Below are 21,041 nucleotides of genomic sequence, written 5' to 3'. Positions count from 1 at the left end.
TTGTTAAGTGCTTACTGCATTGTTTGGAGGATCCATGACTTGGTGGTTTAAAGCCAGATTATGAGCCTGCTTTGAAGAACTTTCGTAACTCATGAAGAAGTATGCAGTGGTTAGATTACTTGTTAGTAGAAGACCTTCTCCCTCACTCTGTTACGTGCATAGCTTATCGTGAGTTACTTGTGCTTGCTTGGCCATGAAGGACATGAAGCACCTTTGCTTTCTGAGGCATGGTAGTGAATATTCTTGAAAATTCAGGAGACTGACTTCTCTTTCTGGTAGGGAGATAGTTTTTGGTTCATGGTATCTAGTTTGCTCTTTCCTCCTGCTCATCAAACCCCTTCCTGTTTTTCTTTCTTTCTTACCTGGTCCATGTCTTCAGCCCTTCTTTTGCCAATATCTTTTTTTTTTTTTTTTTTTTAACATTTATTTATTAGAGACACAGAGAGAAAGGCAGAGATACAGGCAGAGAGAGAAGCAGGCTTCCTGTGGGGAACCCGATATGGGACTCAATGCCAGGACCCCGGGATCACGACCTGAGCCAAAGGCAGACACTCAACTGCTGAGCCACCCAGGCGTTCCTTGCCAATATCTTTGACTCCTTTGTCACATGTTCTTCTGTGCATGCATCTGGCAGAATGCCAGATTCCTCTGTTTGCTGTCCCTTGCATACTTTATTTTGTTTTTTTTAAAGATTTTATTTATTTATTCATGAGAGAGAGAGAGAGAGGAAGAGAGAGAGAGAGAGAGAGGCAGGCAGGCAGAGACACAGGTAGAGGGAGAAGCAGGCTCCATGCAGGGAGCCCGATGTAGGACTCCATCCTGGGACTCCAAGATCACGCCCTGGGCCGAGGGCAGAAGCTCAACCATTGAGCCACCCAGGTGTCCCTCTCTTGCATACTTTAAGACACTTGTGAACAGGGCTGAAGAAAATATGAAACCTTGAAGATTGCCCATTTTAAATTGCTGGCTCTTTGACAACCTTAATAAGGCCTGCAGTTAAACTTCATGAGGTGTTTAATTTTTATTCTTCACTCTAGCTATTTCAAATATAGTCTTATCTTCTCAAATCTCAGATTTAAACTTCCTCACAGCAGTTGAATATCCCTCTGACTTCTAAAGCAAATAGAAGTCAATATATGAGAGCTCCTTTAACTTTCTGCCATTAGTCTGTTTAAGTCTGTCCATCCTTTCCTCCTAATATAATGAGAGAGGTGTCCCCAACCCTTTGATGTTAAGGCAGTCCCGTCCACATGTGTTTTGGATTCCTTCCTTCCACCCTTTTCAGGGACATGCTTTAGCAGTTATCTCTTCTTTTCGCTTGTATTTTCAATTTTCCCCTATTCTCCTAATTCATTCAAAACAGTATTTATACTTATTCAAGCATTTCGAATGGATTCTTTGCTTGTTTGGCTTTATCTTCCTTCTCAGATTCATGTTTCCAGTCACTTATCCTTTCCAGAAACTTCCAAGTGGAAGGTGATCCATAATTGTTGTCTCTGCCTCTTCATTTTTATTCTGTTGTCTTATACTGTGTGTGTCTCTTTCACTATTTTTGAACTGACATGGTTTCTGGTGAGAAGTCGGCTGTTAGTCATATTCTTGTTCTTTTTTATTTTTATTTTTATTTTTTTTCATATTCTTGTTCTATTCATGATGAGTCCTTTTCTCTTGCTGCTTTCAAGACTTTTTGTCTTTCAGCAGTTTAACTTACAGTGTGTCTACACATGGGGATCTTTTTGTGTTTATCTTATTTAGGATTAGTTTACCTTTTTGGATGTAAAAATTAATGTTTTCTGTCAAATTTGGGGAGTTTTTTTTAAGATTTTATTTGTTAGAGCATGCATAAGTAGGGGAGGGGGGATTGGGAAAGGGAGAGGCAGACTCCCCACTGAGCAGGGAGACCAATGTGGGGCTTGATTCCAGGACCCTGGGATCATGACCTGAGCCGAAGGCAGATTCTTAACTGTCTGAATCACCCAGGTGCCCAAATTTGGGAAGTTTGTAGCCACTGTTTTTTCAAATAATTTTTTTCTGCCCCTTATTCTGTCTTTTCTCCTGAGACTCCCATTACATGTGTATTGCTATGTTGTTCGTATCACCAGTCTCTGAGACAGTTTCTTCCATCTTTTTTGGGGGGTGGGGCAAGCTATGGGTTTGATAGTTTATTTATTATTAGGCTTATCACTTTTAGTTGAGAAAATTGCCAATTTTCTTTTTTTTTTTTGAAGAAAGAATTTTTTAAAATTTATTTATTCATAGAGACACAGAGAGAGAGAAAGAGAGAGGCAGAGGGAGAAGCAGGCTCCATGCAGGGAGCCCGACGTGGGACTCGATCTCGGGTCTCCAGGATCACACCCCAGGCTACAGGTGGTGCTAAACCACTGAGCAACAGGGGCTGCCCAAATTGCAAATTTTCAATACTTATCCCAAATTTAGCCCATTTTTTCTGGAAGCAAAGCTCCTATTTTTCATAGTCAACCTTGTCTTGGTAAAAGTACAGTTCTTGCTACTGATGGAATTGTTGGGATAAGTGATGGTAACAGGCCTAGGCTGGAAGGCCACAGAATCTTTCTGTTATTACCCAAAGCCATGAGAGGGTTTCAAGAATAAATGCTTTTCAGTATGTTGGCTACTTTTTTTTTTTTTTTTTTTTTTAAGATTTTATTTAATCATGAGAGAGACACAGAAAGAGGCAGAGACATATGCAGAGGGAAAAGCAAGCTCCCCCTCTGCAGGGAGAGCCTGCAGGGAGCCTGATGTGATACTTGATCCTAGGACCCAGGGATCATGACCTGAGCCAAAGGCAGATAGATGCTCAACCACTGAGCCACCCAGGCATCCCTCTCCTTACATTTTCTTTTTTAAAAAGATTCATTTATTTTAGAGAGAGAGCAGGGCGAGGGGCAGAGGAGGAATAGAGAGAGAGTCCCAAGCAGATTCTGAGCTGAGTGTGAAGCCCCATGTAGGGCTCCATCTCACAGCCCTGAGGTCATGACCTCATTAAGGATATTGGTCTGTGGTTTTCATGTTGTAGCTCTGTGTGGTTTTGGTATTTATGTGTAGTAATGCTGGTCTTACAGAGTAAGTTTGGAAGTGTTCCTTTCTCTACAGTTATTTTTTTGGAAGAGTTTGAGGAGTGTTGGTGCTAATTCTTCCTTAGGTGTTTGATAGAATTCTCCTTTAGTCTCTTTAGTCCCAGGCTTTGCTTTGTTGAGAGAGTTTTGATTACTCCTTAAGTCTCCTTAGTAGAGGTCTGCTGAAATTTTTATTTCTTCAATATTCAGTCTTCGTAGGCTGTACGTTTCTAAGAATTTAACCATTTCTTCTGTGTTATCTGATTTGTTGGTGTATAACTATTCATAGTACTCCCCTATAATTGTTTTTATTTCTGTGACCCATGAGTTTTAATGTCCCCTCTTTCATTTTTAATTTTAATTATTTGAGTGTCCGCTCTTTCTGTCTCTCTCCCGCTCTCTCAAGTCTAGCTAATAGTTTAATTTTATTGGTCTTTTCAAAAACAAACTGAGTTTTTGTTTTAGTCTGTTTAGACTGCCATAACAAAATACAGACTGGGTAGCTTATAAACAGCAAATTTGTTTCTCATAGTTCTGGAAGCTTGGAAGTCTAAGACCAAGATGCCAGGATGGTTATATTCAGGTGAAAACTTTCTTGTTCTTGTTCTTTCTTGTTTCTGTGTCCTCAAATGGAGAAAGGGGCTAGGGATTTCTTTGAAACCTGTTTTATATGACACAAATCATGCGAGTACCTTAGTTGTTTAAGGAGTTAGACTTCTGGTATGTAGTTTAAGTTACTTTGTGGATTGGCATAGTATTTTTAAGACTTGTTTTTAATTTCCTTTTTGGAGAATCTAAAGTAGCATTTATGTTTTGGTGATGTAGTATCCTTTCTAAAACAAAGCTACTGAGGGATCTCTGCTGATGACTTTTTTATCGTAAGAGTTCTCTTAGCTTCTCTTGGTGGGAAAGATTCTTAGCCGCATTTGACCTCTGGGTTTGTTCTTTTTCAGCTTCCTTGTAATTTTTTTTTCTTAAGAAATTGATTTTGTTAGGTTTTGTAGAGTGTTTTTTCTTTTTCTTTTTCTTTTTTTTAAGATTTTATTTATTTATTCATGAGAGACACAGAGAGAGGCAGAGACACAGGCAGAGGGAGAAGCAGGCTCCATGCAGGGAGCCCGATGTGGGACTTGATCCCAGGTCTCCAGGATCAGGCCCTGGGCTAAACCGCTGAGCTACCCAGGGATCCCTGTAGAGTGTTTTTGTAATGATACAGAGATTGGTGTTCAGCTACAAATCAAGGAAACTCCTACATAGATTGCTATGGCTCTTTTTCTGCATAGCTCTCTTCTCAAGTATTCTGTTATGCAGATCTTATTTGCATTACCTCCAAAACTTCCATCTCTGTTTCTTCACTCAGCTAGAATTATTGCCTGTGTTTGGGTTTCCCTTTCCCTGTATTATAATCTGGACATAGCCTCTAGATATGAAGTGCAGGTGATAGCAGGGTTTATCTTCTTTCCCTTTTCTCAGTAATCTCAGTCCTGAAATGCCTGATACCTACTGTTTGAAAATACTTGTTTTCTACATTTTGTTGAGTTTTCTTGTTGTTTATTAGAGACAGTTCTGGATCCTGTTACTTTCTTATGGTTGGAAGTGGAAATTCTGTATTGGACATTTAAAATCTTTAAGTTGTTTGAACTTCCAATAGCTTTTAACATGGTCAGTTACTACCTTTTTGTCCTTAATGTCTTCATTTCTTAAATATATTTTCCTGGGATCTGTTTTCTCTTTGATCTTATTTCTTAGACATTTAAAAATCAAATCCTATTTAATCAAAACCAGTTCCTGTTGATAATCTCTTTAATATTTTGAATAACTTCATTCTTACTGCTAATACTGTATTCTATGGATCCGTATTTTGAATCTGCTCCTAATTATAGTTTCCCTCCCCAATTTTGCTCACCGCATATCTTCTTTCTACTGCATTTGAGGGGAAATGATTTTTTTTTTTTTTGAGCATTATTGACACACAGTGTTAACGTTAGTTCAGGTGTACAACATAGTGACTCAGCAAGTTTACACATTATGTTATGCTTATTACAAGTATAGCTACACCATTTATTGCTATATATCACTATTATAATATCACCAACTATATTCCTTATGTTGTGCTTTTTATTCTTATAATTTACTCATTCCATAACTGGAAGCCTGTATTTCCTACTCTGCTTTACCCATTTTGCCCAGTTCTCCCATTCCGTCTCCTCTGAAAACCATCCGTTTCTTCTCTGTATTTTATAAGTCTGATTCTGATTTTTATTTATTCATTTTTTAAAAAATATTTCACTTATGAGGGAAATCATATAATTTTACCTTAATTTGTCTTGTTTCACTAAGCATGATAACCCGTAGGTCCATCCTTGGCATCTGAAATGGCAACATCTCACCTTTTTTTATGGCTATGTAATATTTTAGTGTGTGTGTGTGTCTGTAACGCACATTCATTACCCATTCCAAAACTGGTAGGCACTTAGACTGCTTCCATATCTTGGCTATCGTAAATAATGCTATGATACACATAGGGGTCCATGTATCTTTTTAAGTTAGTGTTTTCATTTTCTTTGGGTAAACACTCAGTAGAAATACTGGATCATATGGTATTTCTGTTTTTAACTTTTTAAGGAATATCCATACAAGTTTCCGCAGTGATTGTATCAATTTACATTCCCAGGAACAGTGTATGAGGGTTCCATTTTCCATATTCTTGCCAACAGTTGTTATTTCTTGTTTTTGATTGTAGCCATTCTGACAGGTGTGAGGTGATAACTCATTGTGGATTTGATTTGCATTTCTCACGATTAATGATGTTGAGCATCTTTTCATGTGTCTGTTGGTCATCTGTCTTCCTTGAAGAAGTGGCTATTCAGATCCTCTGCCTATTTTTTATTCAGATTGTTTGGGTTTTTTTGATGTTGAGTTGTGTAAGTTCTTTATATATTTTGTATATTAACCCCTTATTGGATACATTATTTGCAAATATCTTCTCCCATTTAGTAAGTTTTCTTTTTGTTTTGTTGATTATTCCTTTGCTGTGCAAAAGGTTTTTATTTTGATGTAGTCCAAATTGTTTATTTTTGCTTTTGTTTCTCTTGCCAAATTGACATCTAGAAAAATGTTGCTATGGTAATGTCAGAGTGTTTTCTGCCTGTTTTCTTCTAGGATTTTTTTTTTTTCTTCTAGGATTTTTATGGTTTCAGTTCTCATATTTAAATCTTTAATTCATTTCAAGTTTATTTTTATGTGTGGTATTAAAAGATGATCTAGTTTCATTCTTTTACATATAGCCATCCAGTTTTCCCAGCACCAATTTTTGAAGAGACTTGTCTTTTCCCCATCATATCTTCTTTCCTCTTTTGTCATTAATTGACCATATAACTGTGAGTTTTTCTGGGCTCTCTATTCTATTCCATTGATCTCTGTGTCTGTGTACTGTAGCAGTACCATATTGTTTTGATTACTGCAGCTTTGAAATGTGGAATTGTGGTATCTCTGGCTTTGTTCTTCTTTCTCAAGATTGCTTTGGCTCTACAGTGTCTTTTGTGGTTCCATACAAATTTTAGGATTATTTGTTCTAGTTTCGTGAAAAATGCTATTGGTATTTTTGATAGGAACTGCATTGAATGTAGTTTGCTTTGGGTAAAATGGGTATTTGAACAATATTTGTTCTTCCAATCCATGAGCATGGAATATCTTTCTATTTGTGTCATCTTTAATAACTTTCATTAATGTTTTATAGGTTTTGGAGTATATATTTTTCATCTCTTTGGTTATGTTTATTCCTAGATATTTTATTCTTTTTGGTACAATTATAAATGGTGTTGCTTTTTAAACTTTTCTTTCTGCTACTTTGTTTTTGGTGTATAGAAATGTTACCAATTTCTAGTATTAGTTTTGTGTCCTCCAATAATGAATTCATTCTTACTTTTAGTAGTTTTTTTTTGTGGAGTCTTTAGAATTTTGCATGTACAGTGTCACGTCACCTACAAATAGTGACAGTTTAACTTTTCGTTACCAATATGGTTGCCTCTTATTTCTTTTTCTTGTCTGATTTCTGTGACTTGGGTTTCCAGTACTATGTTGCATGAAAGTGGTGAGAGTGGACATCGTTGTCTTGCTCCTGATTTTCAAGGAAAAGCTCTCAGTTTTTTACATGGAGTGTGATATTAGCTGTGGGTATTTCATAAAAAGCCTTTATTTGAGATGTTTCCTTCTAAGCCTATTTTGTTGAGAGTTTTTCCTTCTAAGCCCACTTTGTTGAGAGTTTTTATTATGAATGGTTGGCAAATTTTGTTACATGCTTTCCTTGCATCTGTTGAGATTATTATATGATTTTTATCTTTTATTTATGTGATGTATCATGTTGATTGATTTGTAAATATTGAACCATCCTTGCATCCCTAGAATAAATCCTACTTGATCATGGTGAATGATCTTTTTAATATATTTTTGTATGTGTTTAATATTTTGTTGAAGATTTTTGCATCTGTGTTCAATTGGGGAATTTGGCCTATAGTTTTCATTTTTTGTATTGTCTTTGGTTTTGGTATCAGGGTAATGCTGACCTTGTAGAATGTATTAGGAAGCTTTTCTTCCTCTTCTATTTCCTGTGATAGTTTGAGGAGAATAGGCATTAATTATTCTTTAAATGATAGAATTCACCTGTCAATCCATCTGGCCCTAGACTTTTTTTTGGTAATGTTTTGATTGCCATTTCACTTTTGTTACTAGTAATAGGTCTGTTCAGATGTTCTTTATGGGAAATGATCATTTTTAAATAGAATTCCTAACATTATTTACAAAGATTTTTTTTTTTTTTAAGTAAAGCTTTTTTAAAAACTTGACCCTGTTTACCTCTACATTCTGGTCACTTTTTCTTTATTTATACAAACTTATTTTGATTTTTCATATGTGATGTTACATTTTTACTGAATTAATTTTGGTCCATCAAGTACACCATGAATAATCCTCTTACTGCTTTCTTTTAGTTATCTGCATATGCCATACATGCAGATGACTTTTAAAGAAGGCAAAACAAAACAAAAACACATTTTATTACAGCATGCAGTCAAAGTATAAAACTAAAGCCTCATAAGTGAAGTCAAAATACAAGTGAAAATATTTGCAGCCTAACCAAAGACTAATAATTTACCTTGTGTACAGATAAGAAAAAGATTAAAAAAAACCAATCAGTAGTAAAATGAGCAAAGAAATTGAATAGATGGTCTAGTTTCATAACAGTATTAAAAGATACTCCGTTTCACTCATAATAAAAGAAATGTAAATTAAATCTATTCTGAGTAACAAGTTTTTAGCTGACATGTTGACTGAAATCCAAATATATAGTTAAGTACTTTGTTGGTGGAACTGTAAAAAAAAAGAGGTTCTCTCATGTGCTAGTGGTAGGAGAATAAATTGGTACAAGCCCCCTGAAGGGCACTTTGCTAATATCTATCAATATACATATATATTTATATAATGTACAGTTATAGTAGATAAAATATAAAATGTAATCAATAACTTTAGTAATTAGCATATAGTTATTATAATGATTTTATTAGTTACATTGCATTGTTATGACATATGATTATGCCTATAGTATATATATGCTTGTTTATCAACATATATGCTTATATATTTTTTTGTGTGTATGTATGTGTAGTTGTTGGACTTTACAGTTTCATTTCCGGGAATTTATCCTGCAGATAATACTGGCACATGTGTCAATTGATTTAGGTATACATTTATCCAGTGCCGTGTTGTTTATAATGGCAAAATGAACTTAGATATTCATAAATAAGTGAGTGGTGAGTAAGAGATGCTGCATCTTTGTAATAGTATAGGATATAGATGTAAAAAAGAAAGAATGAGGGCAGCCTGGGTGGCTCAGCGGTTTAGCGCTGCCTTCAGCCCGGGTCATGATCCTAGAGACCTGGGATCGAGTCCCATGTCAGGCTCCCTGCATGGAGGCTGCTTCTCCCTCTGCCTGTGTCTTGCCCCTCTCTCTCTCTCTGTGTCTCTCATGAATAAATAAATAAAATCTTAAAAAAAAAAAAAAAAAGAATGAGGATGTTTTCTATGTACTTGTGTTGTAGAAATCTCCAACATAGGCTACATGTTAAGTAAGAATGGCAAAGTATTTAATAGTGTGGATAGACAGAGTACGTTTAAAATGCTATCTTGTGTGTTAGAAAGGGGGAGAAATAAAATATACATTCATATTTGTATAAAGCCTTCATAAGAAGCTAATAAAACTAGTTATCTTAGGTGTTTCTGGGCAGATTAAGAACAGGGTTGAAGGAGACTGTTTGCCTTATTTTTTTTTATACTGCTTGATTTTTGAACTATGAACATATTGCCTCTTAAAAATAAAATTAAAAATTTTATAAAAGGTCTTAAGGAAAATATTTTTTTTTATTTTTCTTTCTTATCAGTAAGCTAAAAAAGCTGAGTGAAGACAGTTTGACTAAGCAACCTGAAGAAGTTTTTGATGTATTAGAGAAACTTGGAGAAGGGTAAGTACAAAAAATATGAAAGCAGCCATAGGTAATGACAGAAAATGATAAGATACTGTGTAATATTAATCTTCACTAGAGTATTTTTTCTTCAGTTGAATAGCAGTAGTATAGAGGGAACACAACACAGTAAAAGTCATATATGACATGCCCATGGCAAACATCAAAATTTTAAGATGAAAAACTGAAAGCTTTTCTTCTAAGATCAGTTGTATGACATGGATGAACATGCTCACCACTTTTATTTAACATAGCATGGGAAGTCCTAGTTGTGGAGCAATTAGGCAAGAAAAAGAAATAAAAATATCAAAATGAGGAAGGGAGAGGTGAAACTTTCTCTATTTGTAGATGACATGATATTATATATAGAAAATCTCAAAGAATACACCAAAAAAGTTATGAGAATTAATAAAGCAATAAATGAATTATAATTATATCAAAAAGGAGAAAATAGGAAAAATTTAACCAAGTAGGTGAGAATCTGTATACTGAAATCTGTAAGACATTGATGAAGAAATTGAAGACACATACATCAAAAGATACTCTGTGCTCATAGATTAGGAGAATTCATATTGTTAAATGTCCCTATTACCCAAAGCAATCTACAGATTCAGTGAAATCCCTAACAAAATACCAATGGCATTTTTCACAGAAGAAGATCAAATATTTGTACAGTTTGTCTGGAACCACAGAAGACCCCAAATAGCTAAAAGAATTACTAGAATAAAGAGTAAAGCTGGAGGCATTATACTCCCTGATTTCAAACTGTGTTACAGAACTGTAGTAATCAAAATCATGAATAAATAAATAAAATCTTAAAAAAAGATTTGGCATAAAAACAGATATATAGAATAATGAAACAATAGAGAGCCCAGAAATAAACCCATGCATATTTAGCAAATTAATTTAGGACACAGTTACCTCAGTGGGCAATGGGCAATGGGCAAAAGATAGTTTCTTTAATAAGTGATGTTAGGAAAAGTGCCACATGCAAAAGAATGAAACTGGGCTTCTGTCTTATACCATACATAAAAAATCAACAAAAAATGGATTAAAGACTTAAATGTAAGACCTGAAACCTAAAACTCCTAGAAGAAAACATAAGCAGTAAGCTCCTTGACTTTGGTCTTGACATGACTTTTTGGATTTGACACCCAGAGCTAAGGCAACAAAAGCAAAAACAAAAACAAGTGGACAACATCAAACTAAAAAGCTTCCGCACAGTGAAGGAAACTATCAGTAAAATGAAAAAGCAACCTGTAGAATGGGAGAAAATATTTGCATGTGATATATCTGATAAGAGGTTAATATCTAAAACATACAAAGAACTCATGCATCTTAATAGCAAAACCCCAAACATTTCAATTAAAAAGTGGGTAGAGGATCTGAATAGTTATTTTTCCAAAGAAGACATCCAGATGGCAAACAGATACACGAAACATCACTAATCATCAGGGAGATTAAATCATAACCACAGTGAAATATCACCTCATGTTTGTTAGAATTGTAATTATCAAAAAGACAAGAAATAACAAATATTGGTGAGAATTTGGAGAACAGGGAACTGCTATGCACTGTTGGTGAAAATGAACATTGGTGCAGCCACAATGGAAAACAGTATGGAAGTTCTTCAAGATATTAAAAATAGAACTACCATATGATCAAGCAATCTCATTTCTGGATAAATATATTTATATATAAAGGAAACAAAGTCACTGTCTTGAAGAGATATCTGCATCTGTGTTCACTGCACCATTATTTACTTGGAGACAACATAAGTGTTCCATTGATGGTTAAATGGTTAAAGAAAATTTGGTATATACAGATGGCCCCCAACTTACATGGTTTGATTTATGATTTTTCAACCTTATGATGGTGCAAAAGTGACATGCATTCAGTAGAAACCATGTGTTGAATTTTGAATTTTGATCTTTTCCTGGGCTAATGATCTACAGTATGATACTCTTCTTGTGGCGGTGGTTAGCAGAAGTAAACCACAGCTCTTACTCAGCCATGCAAGTGAGGGTAAACAATTGATATAACCATTTCATACTCATACAGCTGTTCTGTTTTTTACTTTCAGCACAGTCTTCAACAAATTACATGAGATATTCAACACTTTATTATAAAATGAACTTTGTGTTAGGTGACTTTGCCCAACTATAGCGTGGTGTTAAGTGTTTTGAACATATTTAAGATGGGCTAGGCCAAGCTACCATGTTCAGTAGGTTAAATGTATTAAATGCATTTCTTTCTTATGTTATTTTGAACTTTGTTAAGCAAGTGAACATAAGGCCATCTTTTAGGACATTTGGACTCATTTGGGGAAAAATGAGTAATAGATGTAAATAGATGTAGATAGAGTGTCTCAGTGAGACCAGAATAGTTGATATGATTTTAAAATAATTTATGAATATGAATTGTAGAAGGACTTTCAAAATAACAAAAAACACAAAACAATTAAAATGGTGTAACCCAGGGAGAGCAAGGAAAAGGAAAAAAGAGAAACAAAAATGTTAAGTAATGAGCTAAGTGTAAGTTGGAAGGAATAAAATGAAATATATTTTTCACTAAATGTCAGTTCTCCCATTAAGGAACACCTGCGTGATACAGTTGGTTAGGCATCTGACTCTGGTTTTGGTGTAGGTCAGGATCTCCGGGTGATGAGATTGGGCCCCATCTTGGGCTCTGTGTTTAGCATGGAGTCTGCTTGGAGTTTTGCTCTCCATCTGCCCTCCCTCCATACTCTTTCAAGCACATTATCTCAAGTGGGTAAATCTTAAAAAATAATCAAAGAATAAAAGACAAATTAGTAGGGTCAATTAAAATGGAAAATCTAGCCATATGCTATTTATAAGAGGCCTGTATAATACAAAGGGTGAAAATGGAGGGATATTTCCTATTAGAGATACCAGATAAGAAAGATATTCACACAAATAAAAATAAAAAGAAATAGGAGTAATATTTATATCCAGTTAATTACTTAAATGATCTTAAGTGAATAAAGATGTATAATATCCAAATAAAAAATAACAAGGGACATAAGGTAATGACTTAAAAGACAATATATATGAAATGTATATGTGTCAGTCACCAAGACAGTTAAATTTGTCAAGGAAAACTATTAGAAATGTCAGAGGAATCTAATAAAAGTTTATTCAAATGGGATATTTTCATTTATATCTTTCAGAATTGGATGAGAGTAACAGAAAAAAGGACATAGAAGGTATAAATATTACCAATAAGCTTGATTATATATCTATATTTCTATAAATATATAAATATATATTTATAGATATATTTATATATTTATAACTACATATATTTTGGCATTCTGCCTTTTTTTGGTATGTTCATGGAGCATTGATTAAATTTTAAAAAAGATTGTGAGTGTCTCTGTCTCAATTTTGATTATACTCTACTAAAATGAGAAAAATAATTACAATATGATAAAACCCATAGTTATTGGAATTTACACATAATCTGAGGTAACCTGTAGATTGAAGAGGAATTTGTGAATTATTTAGAAAAGGAAAAAGAAACAAATCATACCATTATCTGTGGGATCCAGAGAAGTAGTAATTAGGGGAACATATTCAGTTTTAAATACCTTCATTACTAAAAAAGAAAGACCAAAAGAAAAGAAAAAAACTTAGTGCTTATAAATGAACTTAGAAAAATAATAAAATATATGAAAAAATTAAGAGAGAATTCATAAAGGAAAAAATTTAAATAATGAAATAGAATAAAATTTAGGAATGATAAATACAAAAGCATTTTCTTTCTTTCTTTCTTTCTTTCTTTCTTTCTTTCTTTCTTTCTTTCTTTCTTTCTTTTATTTATGATGGACAGAGAAAGAGAGAGAGAGGCAGAGACACAGGCAGAGGGAGAAGCAGGCTCCATGCTGGGAGCCCAACGCGGGACTCGATCCCGGGACTCCAGGATCGTGCCCTGGGCCAAAGGAAGGCGACAAACTGCTGAGCCACCCAGGGATCCCCACAAAAGCATTTTCTTTGAGCAGGTCAATAAAATAGTTAAACCTCTTCTGAGTTTGACTAAAGCAAAACGAGCAAAAAGAGTTTGAAATAAGAGAGAAGACAACCAACGATAGAGAAACAATTTAAAGAAGTAAAGAGACTGTTACATGCTGCTCTAATGACAACTCACTTGAGAATTCAAAAGTAGTTGCTTTTATAATAAAATTTAAATTATGTGAATTGACCCCTGAAGAGGTTAAAACTTAATTATATCAATTACCATGGAAAACATGGGAGGACAGTTAGATATCTGTTTATGAATTAGGGCAGCCTGGGTGGCTCAGTGGTTTAGCGCCGCCTTCAGCCCAGGGCGTGATCCTGGAGACCGGGGATCGAGTCCCATGTCAGGCTCCCTGCATGGAGCCTGCTTCTCTCCCTCTGCCTGTGTCTTTGCCTCTCTCTCTGTCTCTCATGAATCAATAAATAAAATCTTAAAAAAAAAAAAATAACAGCTCAGGGCACCTGGGTGGCTGAGTTGGTTAAGCATCCTCAACCTTAGGTCATGACTTTAGGGTTGTGAGACTGAGACCCATGTTGGGCTCTATGCTCAGTGGGAGGTCTGCTAGAGGTCTTTTCTTCTCCCCCCACTCGTGTGGGCACGTGCACACTCTGTCAAATAAATAAATCATAAAAAAGAAAGATACCAGTTCATAGCACCAGTATTCATAAGAGCCAAATATGGAACGTCCATCAGCTGGTGAATGGATAAGGTGTGATATATCTGTGCAATGGAATACTGATACATGCTGCAGAATGAATAAACATTCTGTTCAGTGATAGAAGCCAGATACAAAAAATCACATTATTACATGATTCCATTTATATGAAGAATCCAGAATAGAAAGGTCCATAGAGACCAAAAAGCAGATTCCAGATGATTTGGAACTAGATGGAAGTAATAGTTATACAACATTGAGAATGCACTAAAATGCCACTGAATTGCACATTTTAAAGTATAAAATGGTGAATTTTATATTCTATGCATTTTACTAAAAATAAAAAACCCAGCTAAGTCTTTGAGGACACATAATTGCAATTATTTTTATGAATCCAGTGTAAGTTTAATATCAAGAACTAGATGTATAAAAAAAGAAAGTTCAGCCTTACTTTGCTACCCATAGTGGTTACCATGCCCTCTTTGTCTCTGGTAGAAAGATATTGCTAGTTCTTTTCACTTCTTTTATGATTCCCATCATTCATTAAAATTGGAGAGCTCCACTGTTGACATCTCTGACCTGCACTGTGGATCTTCCAGTGATGTTAGTTAAGGGAGTATCCTCTGGATCCTTTCAGTGAACATAGAGATTGGGTGAACAAGTCATATATGATCTATCCATTCCAGTACTTGAGCTACCTGAACTTTTGATCTCCTTCCTCTAATGTATACTGAGGATTGCTGGCATTTTTACATAGGTCATTGTAGAGTCCAAGTTTCAGTTAACTAACTGAGCGTACTGTTAGGGACATTCCTAACTGTTAGAGATAACACTGAGTCTGGAATTCCTGGTCTTGCATCCATCACAGAGAATGCCTTTCTCTCTGGAAATCTTGGAATCCATTCCCATATATCTTCTTTAGAATTCTGCTGATAAAAACTGACAAAATCTTACAACTTTTTTGGTATGAATAGTAGTAGATGCTCTTGCATCAGATTTATTTTCATTCTTCTGATGTATGGAGATTGGAGTATAGTTAGAGGAGTAGGAGCAATGAGAGGTGGTGGAGGAGGATTTACTTTCCCTTGAAAATGACTGCCTCAGATGAGGTCATTATGGAGTCTTTAGGCAGTGTGAGACCCATCTTGAACCGAGATGGGATGCTTTCACTCGGCAAAGGATGCTTGGTAAGATTTGGCGGGGGGAGGTTCAGGGCAGTCAGATTAATAAATATCTTCTTAAGTGTCCCATTACCAATTCTCTGGGTATGTCTCTTTATAGTTAAAAGTCTAAATGTAACAGAATAGATCTGGTGACGTTGTGAATTTAGTTTGCAGTCTAAGCTTCCAGCTTAGATTGGATCTTGAATTTGTTTTCAGAATTCTTAGCCTTGTGCTTACAAGAATTAAGAAATTCTTTTGGGGTCTTCAGAAGTTTTCTGATTCTTAGTCTTGAGCTGAAGTTTAAGCTCTGAGCTTGTTATATTTATTATATAACTTTTCCAGCTAGCCTATTCTTTAATATTTGTACTCTTATTTCCACCGTAGCATTGGTGAAAATAATGCTATTGATAGAGGTACTTGGTCTTTTAAAGCTTTACCTAGAATTCAGACAATTAAGAATAATAATTTAAATAATTGTTTTGCCACTGAATGCCATAAACTGTCAATATTCTATTTGTTATTTGCATTGAAGTCATTATTATCTTCAGGTCTAACAAAGAACTAATTCAAGATTCTCATCTTTAAGATTCTTTCCCTTGGAACCACTTCCAGTATCAAAAACTATTGGTAGCAGGGCTTGGTCAAGAAAAGAAAAGCTACTCTATATGTACTCTGGGTATAGAGACATTATAAAATTAGAAGCTCAAATGACTTGTGGAAGGGCCACAGATGCAAAGGTCATCAAATCTGCTGTTGAAAGTCAGAGAAGCTAACACTGAATATCTCAACCTGAAACACTGAAGTGGATGTTTCTTAATAGCTCACTGAGAATCTGCTGGAATCAAGAATCTTTGGGAAGCTCCTGCCAACTATCTCATTCTGTAGCAGGAGTGTAGTGGTTATCAGAAGCTCAGTAGGAAGCCGCTGTGTATGTCATATCTGCCAATGCATCTGCTACAACTACATCTGAAGATTGATGGTTTCTTCTTAACTTTTTGTCATTCATATTTCATGCATATTCTTCTCATTGTCAAATTCTTAACTGGGATCTACTCAGGGAAAGGAATTTTGGGAACCACAAAATGTTCCCAGCTTCTCTTTTGCAGTGATGAGACTTTAGAAGGGAGTGATGGTGTTGCTTAATTCATGATATGTAAAATCCAGCACTAAATTCTTTATTGACTTTTGAGGGAATATATATACACACATTCAGGTTTATATACATATACATGTATACATACATATATTATTTTTAAGGAGGGATATGTGTGTGTGTGTGTAAATTAGGACTACACACACACAAAAGTGTGAGTATCAAACTAAATTACTTTGGAAAGCTTAAAGAAACAGGATAGGATAAAATACATTTCTTTCTCTTCTGTAGAAATGATATAGTGAGAAGAATATGATCTTTGGAATCCTTATATGTTTAAATTCTGTCTTTGTATCTGTTTCCTCATCTTATAAAATGGTGATGGTACTATTTTACCTTACAGTTGAGAGGATTGAATTTGATAATGCATGTAAAAACAGTCATAGTATCTGGCTTACAATAAGAACAGTAAGTGGTAGCATGGTTTAGTTTGTCTTTTAATTCACACCAAAGTATATATGGCTTCTCTCTCTCATTGTTTCTGCTTTTTAGAACACATAAATATTTAATTGGCAAAGTTTCAAGAGTTGTAGCAGAGATGCTTTTTTGGCAAGTGGAAATTGGATCCTGTTACTCATTTTATTTATGTAAGCCTATGGTCTTGCTCTTGAGGAGAAAGGCATGTTTGAGGAGACCTTAGATGTATGACTTAGGGGAAACCAGATTCCCTGCTTCTCTAACTTTGGTATAGTGTGGTCCTCAGCTGAGGGTTTCACTCCCTTTTTTATAGTCTGCATAGGCATGGGACTTTGATATTCTGGAGATGATTTTGCTTTTGCCTTTACTCCTGACTTGAGACTTTGGCTGTTTTTATTCTACATTTCATCCTTTTAATTTCCATTTATATCTTCTTAATGCTGCATTTGAGTTGACAAACCGTTAAGTCTTTTTTTTTCATTCATAAAAAAAAGCAAATCCTTATGTATTAATTTGATGATTTTAGTAGATTTTAAGTATATAATTGAAACATTAAAGCTAAGGTATAAGTCACTTTTCTTATTTGTTTACTTTATCACCATTATACATGCAAAATTTGTAGATTTTTCTTACGATGTTTGAAAGGAAAAAAATAAAGAAATGTCTTGGTTTCTTTTAGATCTTATGGAAGTGTATTTAAGGCAATACATAAGGAATCTGGTCAAGTTGTGGCAATAAAACAAGTACCTGTTGAGTCGGATCTTCAGGAAATAATTAAAGAAATTTCCATAATGCAGCAATGTGACAGGTATGAAGAGATTTTATTTACCTTCATTTTGATGACTTTGCTAATAATGTTAAGTAAATACGTTTTTTGGTCATCTGGTTAGTTTTCTGACTTTGAGTCTGAAGTGAGATTAATCCTTCAGGGAAGATGAGGATAGTTTTGTAGGATTGTCTTTAGGATTTAAAGTTCTAGAGCAGAAATGATATTATAAAGCAACATGTGATAAAAATTTGGGGGCAAACTTATGGGTGAAAATAATTTTTTATTGTTAAGGGGCGGTCATTTCATAGTCTTTTATATATATATATTTTTTTACTAATTAAAAACAGCTATGATTTATGTAACTCTAAGTCATTCAACAAATGCTTACTGAGCATTCCCAGTGGTACTGTACCAAGATCTAGGAATATCAAGAGAACTAAGATACTGTTTTTTTCTTGAGGGGCTGGTAATCTAGGGGAAGACAGATACTTAATAGCTGTAATATAGCACTGTCACTATGCTTACTGCTACGTGGGGTGATGTGAGAGGAAGGAAGCAGAGCACCTCCTCCAGCCAGGAGTTATGAAGTCTGGCATGCTGAGGAAGAGTTCATTAAAATTGGGTGAAGAAATGGAGGGATGAGAAAGTAAAGAGAATTACAGGTACAGAGGTGAAAAAGAGCTCAATGGGATTGGTGTGAAATGAGTTGGGAAGGTAAATGGAGCTGATCCTAAAGGGTCTTATATGCCCTATTAAATAACCCAGTCAGAGATGCAGAGTTTATAAATTAGGACTATGTTTAGCCTATAGTTACTTAATTAAAAAGAGATTTTATTACTCTCCCTTTTACAAAAGGTCTACAGGTAGGGCTGGTATAGCAGCAACAAAGTAACAACTGTCAAGGCTTCTTTTCTTACATTGTACCATTCTTAGTATGTGATCGTTATCCCTGTGCTTATTATTTCATGGTTATAAGAGGGCTGCTCTTGCTCCAGCCTTATGTTTGCGTTTCAGGCAGGAGGAAAAGGGAAAAAGCAGGAAAGAATTATCCCAGAAACTCTCAGCTTATGTTTTATTCATCAAAATTGATTGAGTCACATGGCGTCTTACAGCTGCTGATTTAGGGGAGACTGGACACACTGTTACCCCTAATCTAATCAAGGTTCTGTTAGTAAGAGAAAAACTTATTCTTCCAAAAGTATATAAGATGTATATAAGTCCTTTGGCTAATGAGGTGACTGAATAATCCTAGAGGAATTTTGTTTCTTGAGTGTTCAGTTTTGCTTTTCTTTAGTGTGTGCTATATATTTAGGTTATGTTGCATATTTCCATTAATTCTGCATAACTGGAAGTTTAAGTGGTTATAGGAAAGTATAATACATTCCTCAGCTCCCTGATCAAAGTATATAATTTGAATTTTCCCAGACCTTGGTATTAATTTGGTAACTTGATAAGAATGTGGTCCCCAGTTTGATGTAGAAGAGGAAAGATTGAGCGTAGAGTAGTGCTAGTCCCATCAGATTTTTTTTTTTTAAAGATTTTATTTATTTATTCATGAGAGACAGAGAGGCAGAGACACAGGCAGAGGGAGAAGCAGGCTTCATGTAGGGAGACTGACATGGGACTTGATACCAGGTCTCTAGGATCATGCCCTGGGCTGAAGGTGGCGCTAAACCTCTGAGCCACCTGGGCTGCCCCCATCAGATTCTTAATACTTGGGTGTTGCTGTAATTATTTTTATTATTATGGTTAAATGTAATTTAGGGACTAGTGTTGTCCTTTAGAAATTTTAATTGAGTGTGCTCTAGGGAAGGCAGGGTCTCAATTACTACTTGTTACACATATCTTCCTCTAACCTTGGTACATCTTAGGACTGATCAGCTCTTGCTTACATTTCTTTCTTAGCTTCCTGTTCACTTTGCTTTCATTTTTGGCTCTTCCAACTCATTTTCTACCCTAAAGCTAGAGTCATCTTTCTAAAATGGAAACCTAGTCAAACATTCCCAGTTTAAAACCTTAAGTGGTTTTCCTATTGTTTGGATAGGTCCAGTCTCCTAAGGATAGCATATAAGATCCTTTATAATTATGCTTATGTTTCCAATCTTCTCTCTTACCTGTGTTTCTTTTTTAATGTTTACTTGCATTCTCTGTCACCTGACTCTTAAATTCTGTGAATTTGGGATTATATCTTACTAAGTGCCCTTGGACCTTGCCATATAGGGTTATTCAAATACAAGTATTACTGATTCTTGTCTGGGTGATTCAACTGGACAATATCCAGAAGGAACTTCACGTTTAAGATTCTTGGATCAAATTTTTAATTGTTGCAGAGAAGCCTTGCAAATTCTTGTTCTGTTAATGGCATCAGCACTTAGTCTTTCACAACAAAACTAAGAGTCATCTTTGTTTCTTTTTCTGTTACTTCTGATGACACCGTCATACACATTCTCCTTCTGAAATGTCTTCACTATCTTATCCTTACCTCATTCCCTGAGAGGAGTCCTATTTCTTACCACATACAATGCCTAGCATTGTACTTTTTTGTTGAGTGAATGTGAATGGATATGGTATATATAAGGAATATGAAAGAGCCTTATAGGTTGAGGGAACCCTAGGGAAATCTAGTCTTTGTTCTTGTTATATACTTTAAACTACTAAGGGGAAAGAATAAAAGGGGAAGAAAAATGTGAATACATTTCTAGAAATTTTGTATCACTTTATTTATCTTTAATATTTTATTTATTTATTTGACAGAGAGAGAGAAAAAGAGAAAGAGAGAGCACAAGCAGAGGGTGTGGCAGGATGAGGGCAAGAGGGAGAAGTAGGCTCCCCACTGAGTAGGGAGTCTGATGTGGAGCTGGAACCTAGGACTCTGGGATCATTACCTGAGCTGAAGGCAGATGCTTAACTGACTGAGCCACCCAGCTGCCCCATTTTGTACTACTTTATGGCAGAATGCTTTGTATATAGTAGGGATGTCTCAAATATTTGTTGAATGAAATAAATAGATGGATGAAACAATTACTGGTAAAAAATGGCTCATGCCTTTTGGATTTCACTTCCAGATTCAGTATTCATATGAAGTAGTAAAGGATCAGAAAAATTAATAGGTTAAAAGATCCTAAAAATGCTAAAAGATAGGGCAAGTGAAAAATAAAGTAGGAAATAACAGAAACAAGCATTACATTTCAGCTACTACTGGTGTTAATGTAGACGTGTTATGGGAAATTGAAATAAAAGTGATTTGCAAGCAATCA

General features: G+C 35.1%; 1 protein-coding gene across 7 annotated transcripts in view; it reads left to right on the top strand.

The window, feature by feature from the left end:
- Positions 1 to 21,041, top strand: part of STK3 (serine/threonine kinase 3) — a 378,723-nt gene that overhangs the window by 127,577 nt on the left and 230,105 nt on the right. For 3 of the 7 annotated variants that reach the window (XM_077846732.1, XM_077846727.1, XM_077846728.1), the window contains exons 2-3: positions 9,509 to 9,589; positions 17,695 to 17,823. The exons of 1 other annotated variant lie outside the window; for it this stretch is intronic. In XM_077846732.1, the coding sequence (XP_077702858.1) occupies positions 17,807 to 17,823 (17 nt within the window). In that variant the 5' untranslated portion in view covers positions 9,509 to 9,589; positions 17,695 to 17,806. Of the gene's footprint in view, positions 1 to 9,505; positions 9,590 to 12,779; positions 12,816 to 17,694; positions 17,824 to 21,041 lie in introns of those variants that run through there. 3 more of the 7 variants (XM_077846733.1, XM_077846729.1, XM_077846730.1) reach the window with 3 other exon arrangements.

Source organism: Canis aureus, chromosome 14 (assembly GCF_053574225.1).
Source record: "Canis aureus isolate CA01 chromosome 14, VMU_Caureus_v.1.0, whole genome shotgun sequence".
NCBI classification, from domain to species: Eukaryota; Metazoa; Chordata; class Mammalia; order Carnivora; family Canidae; genus Canis; species Canis aureus.
This window is presented reverse-complemented; position numbering and strand designations above follow the sequence as displayed.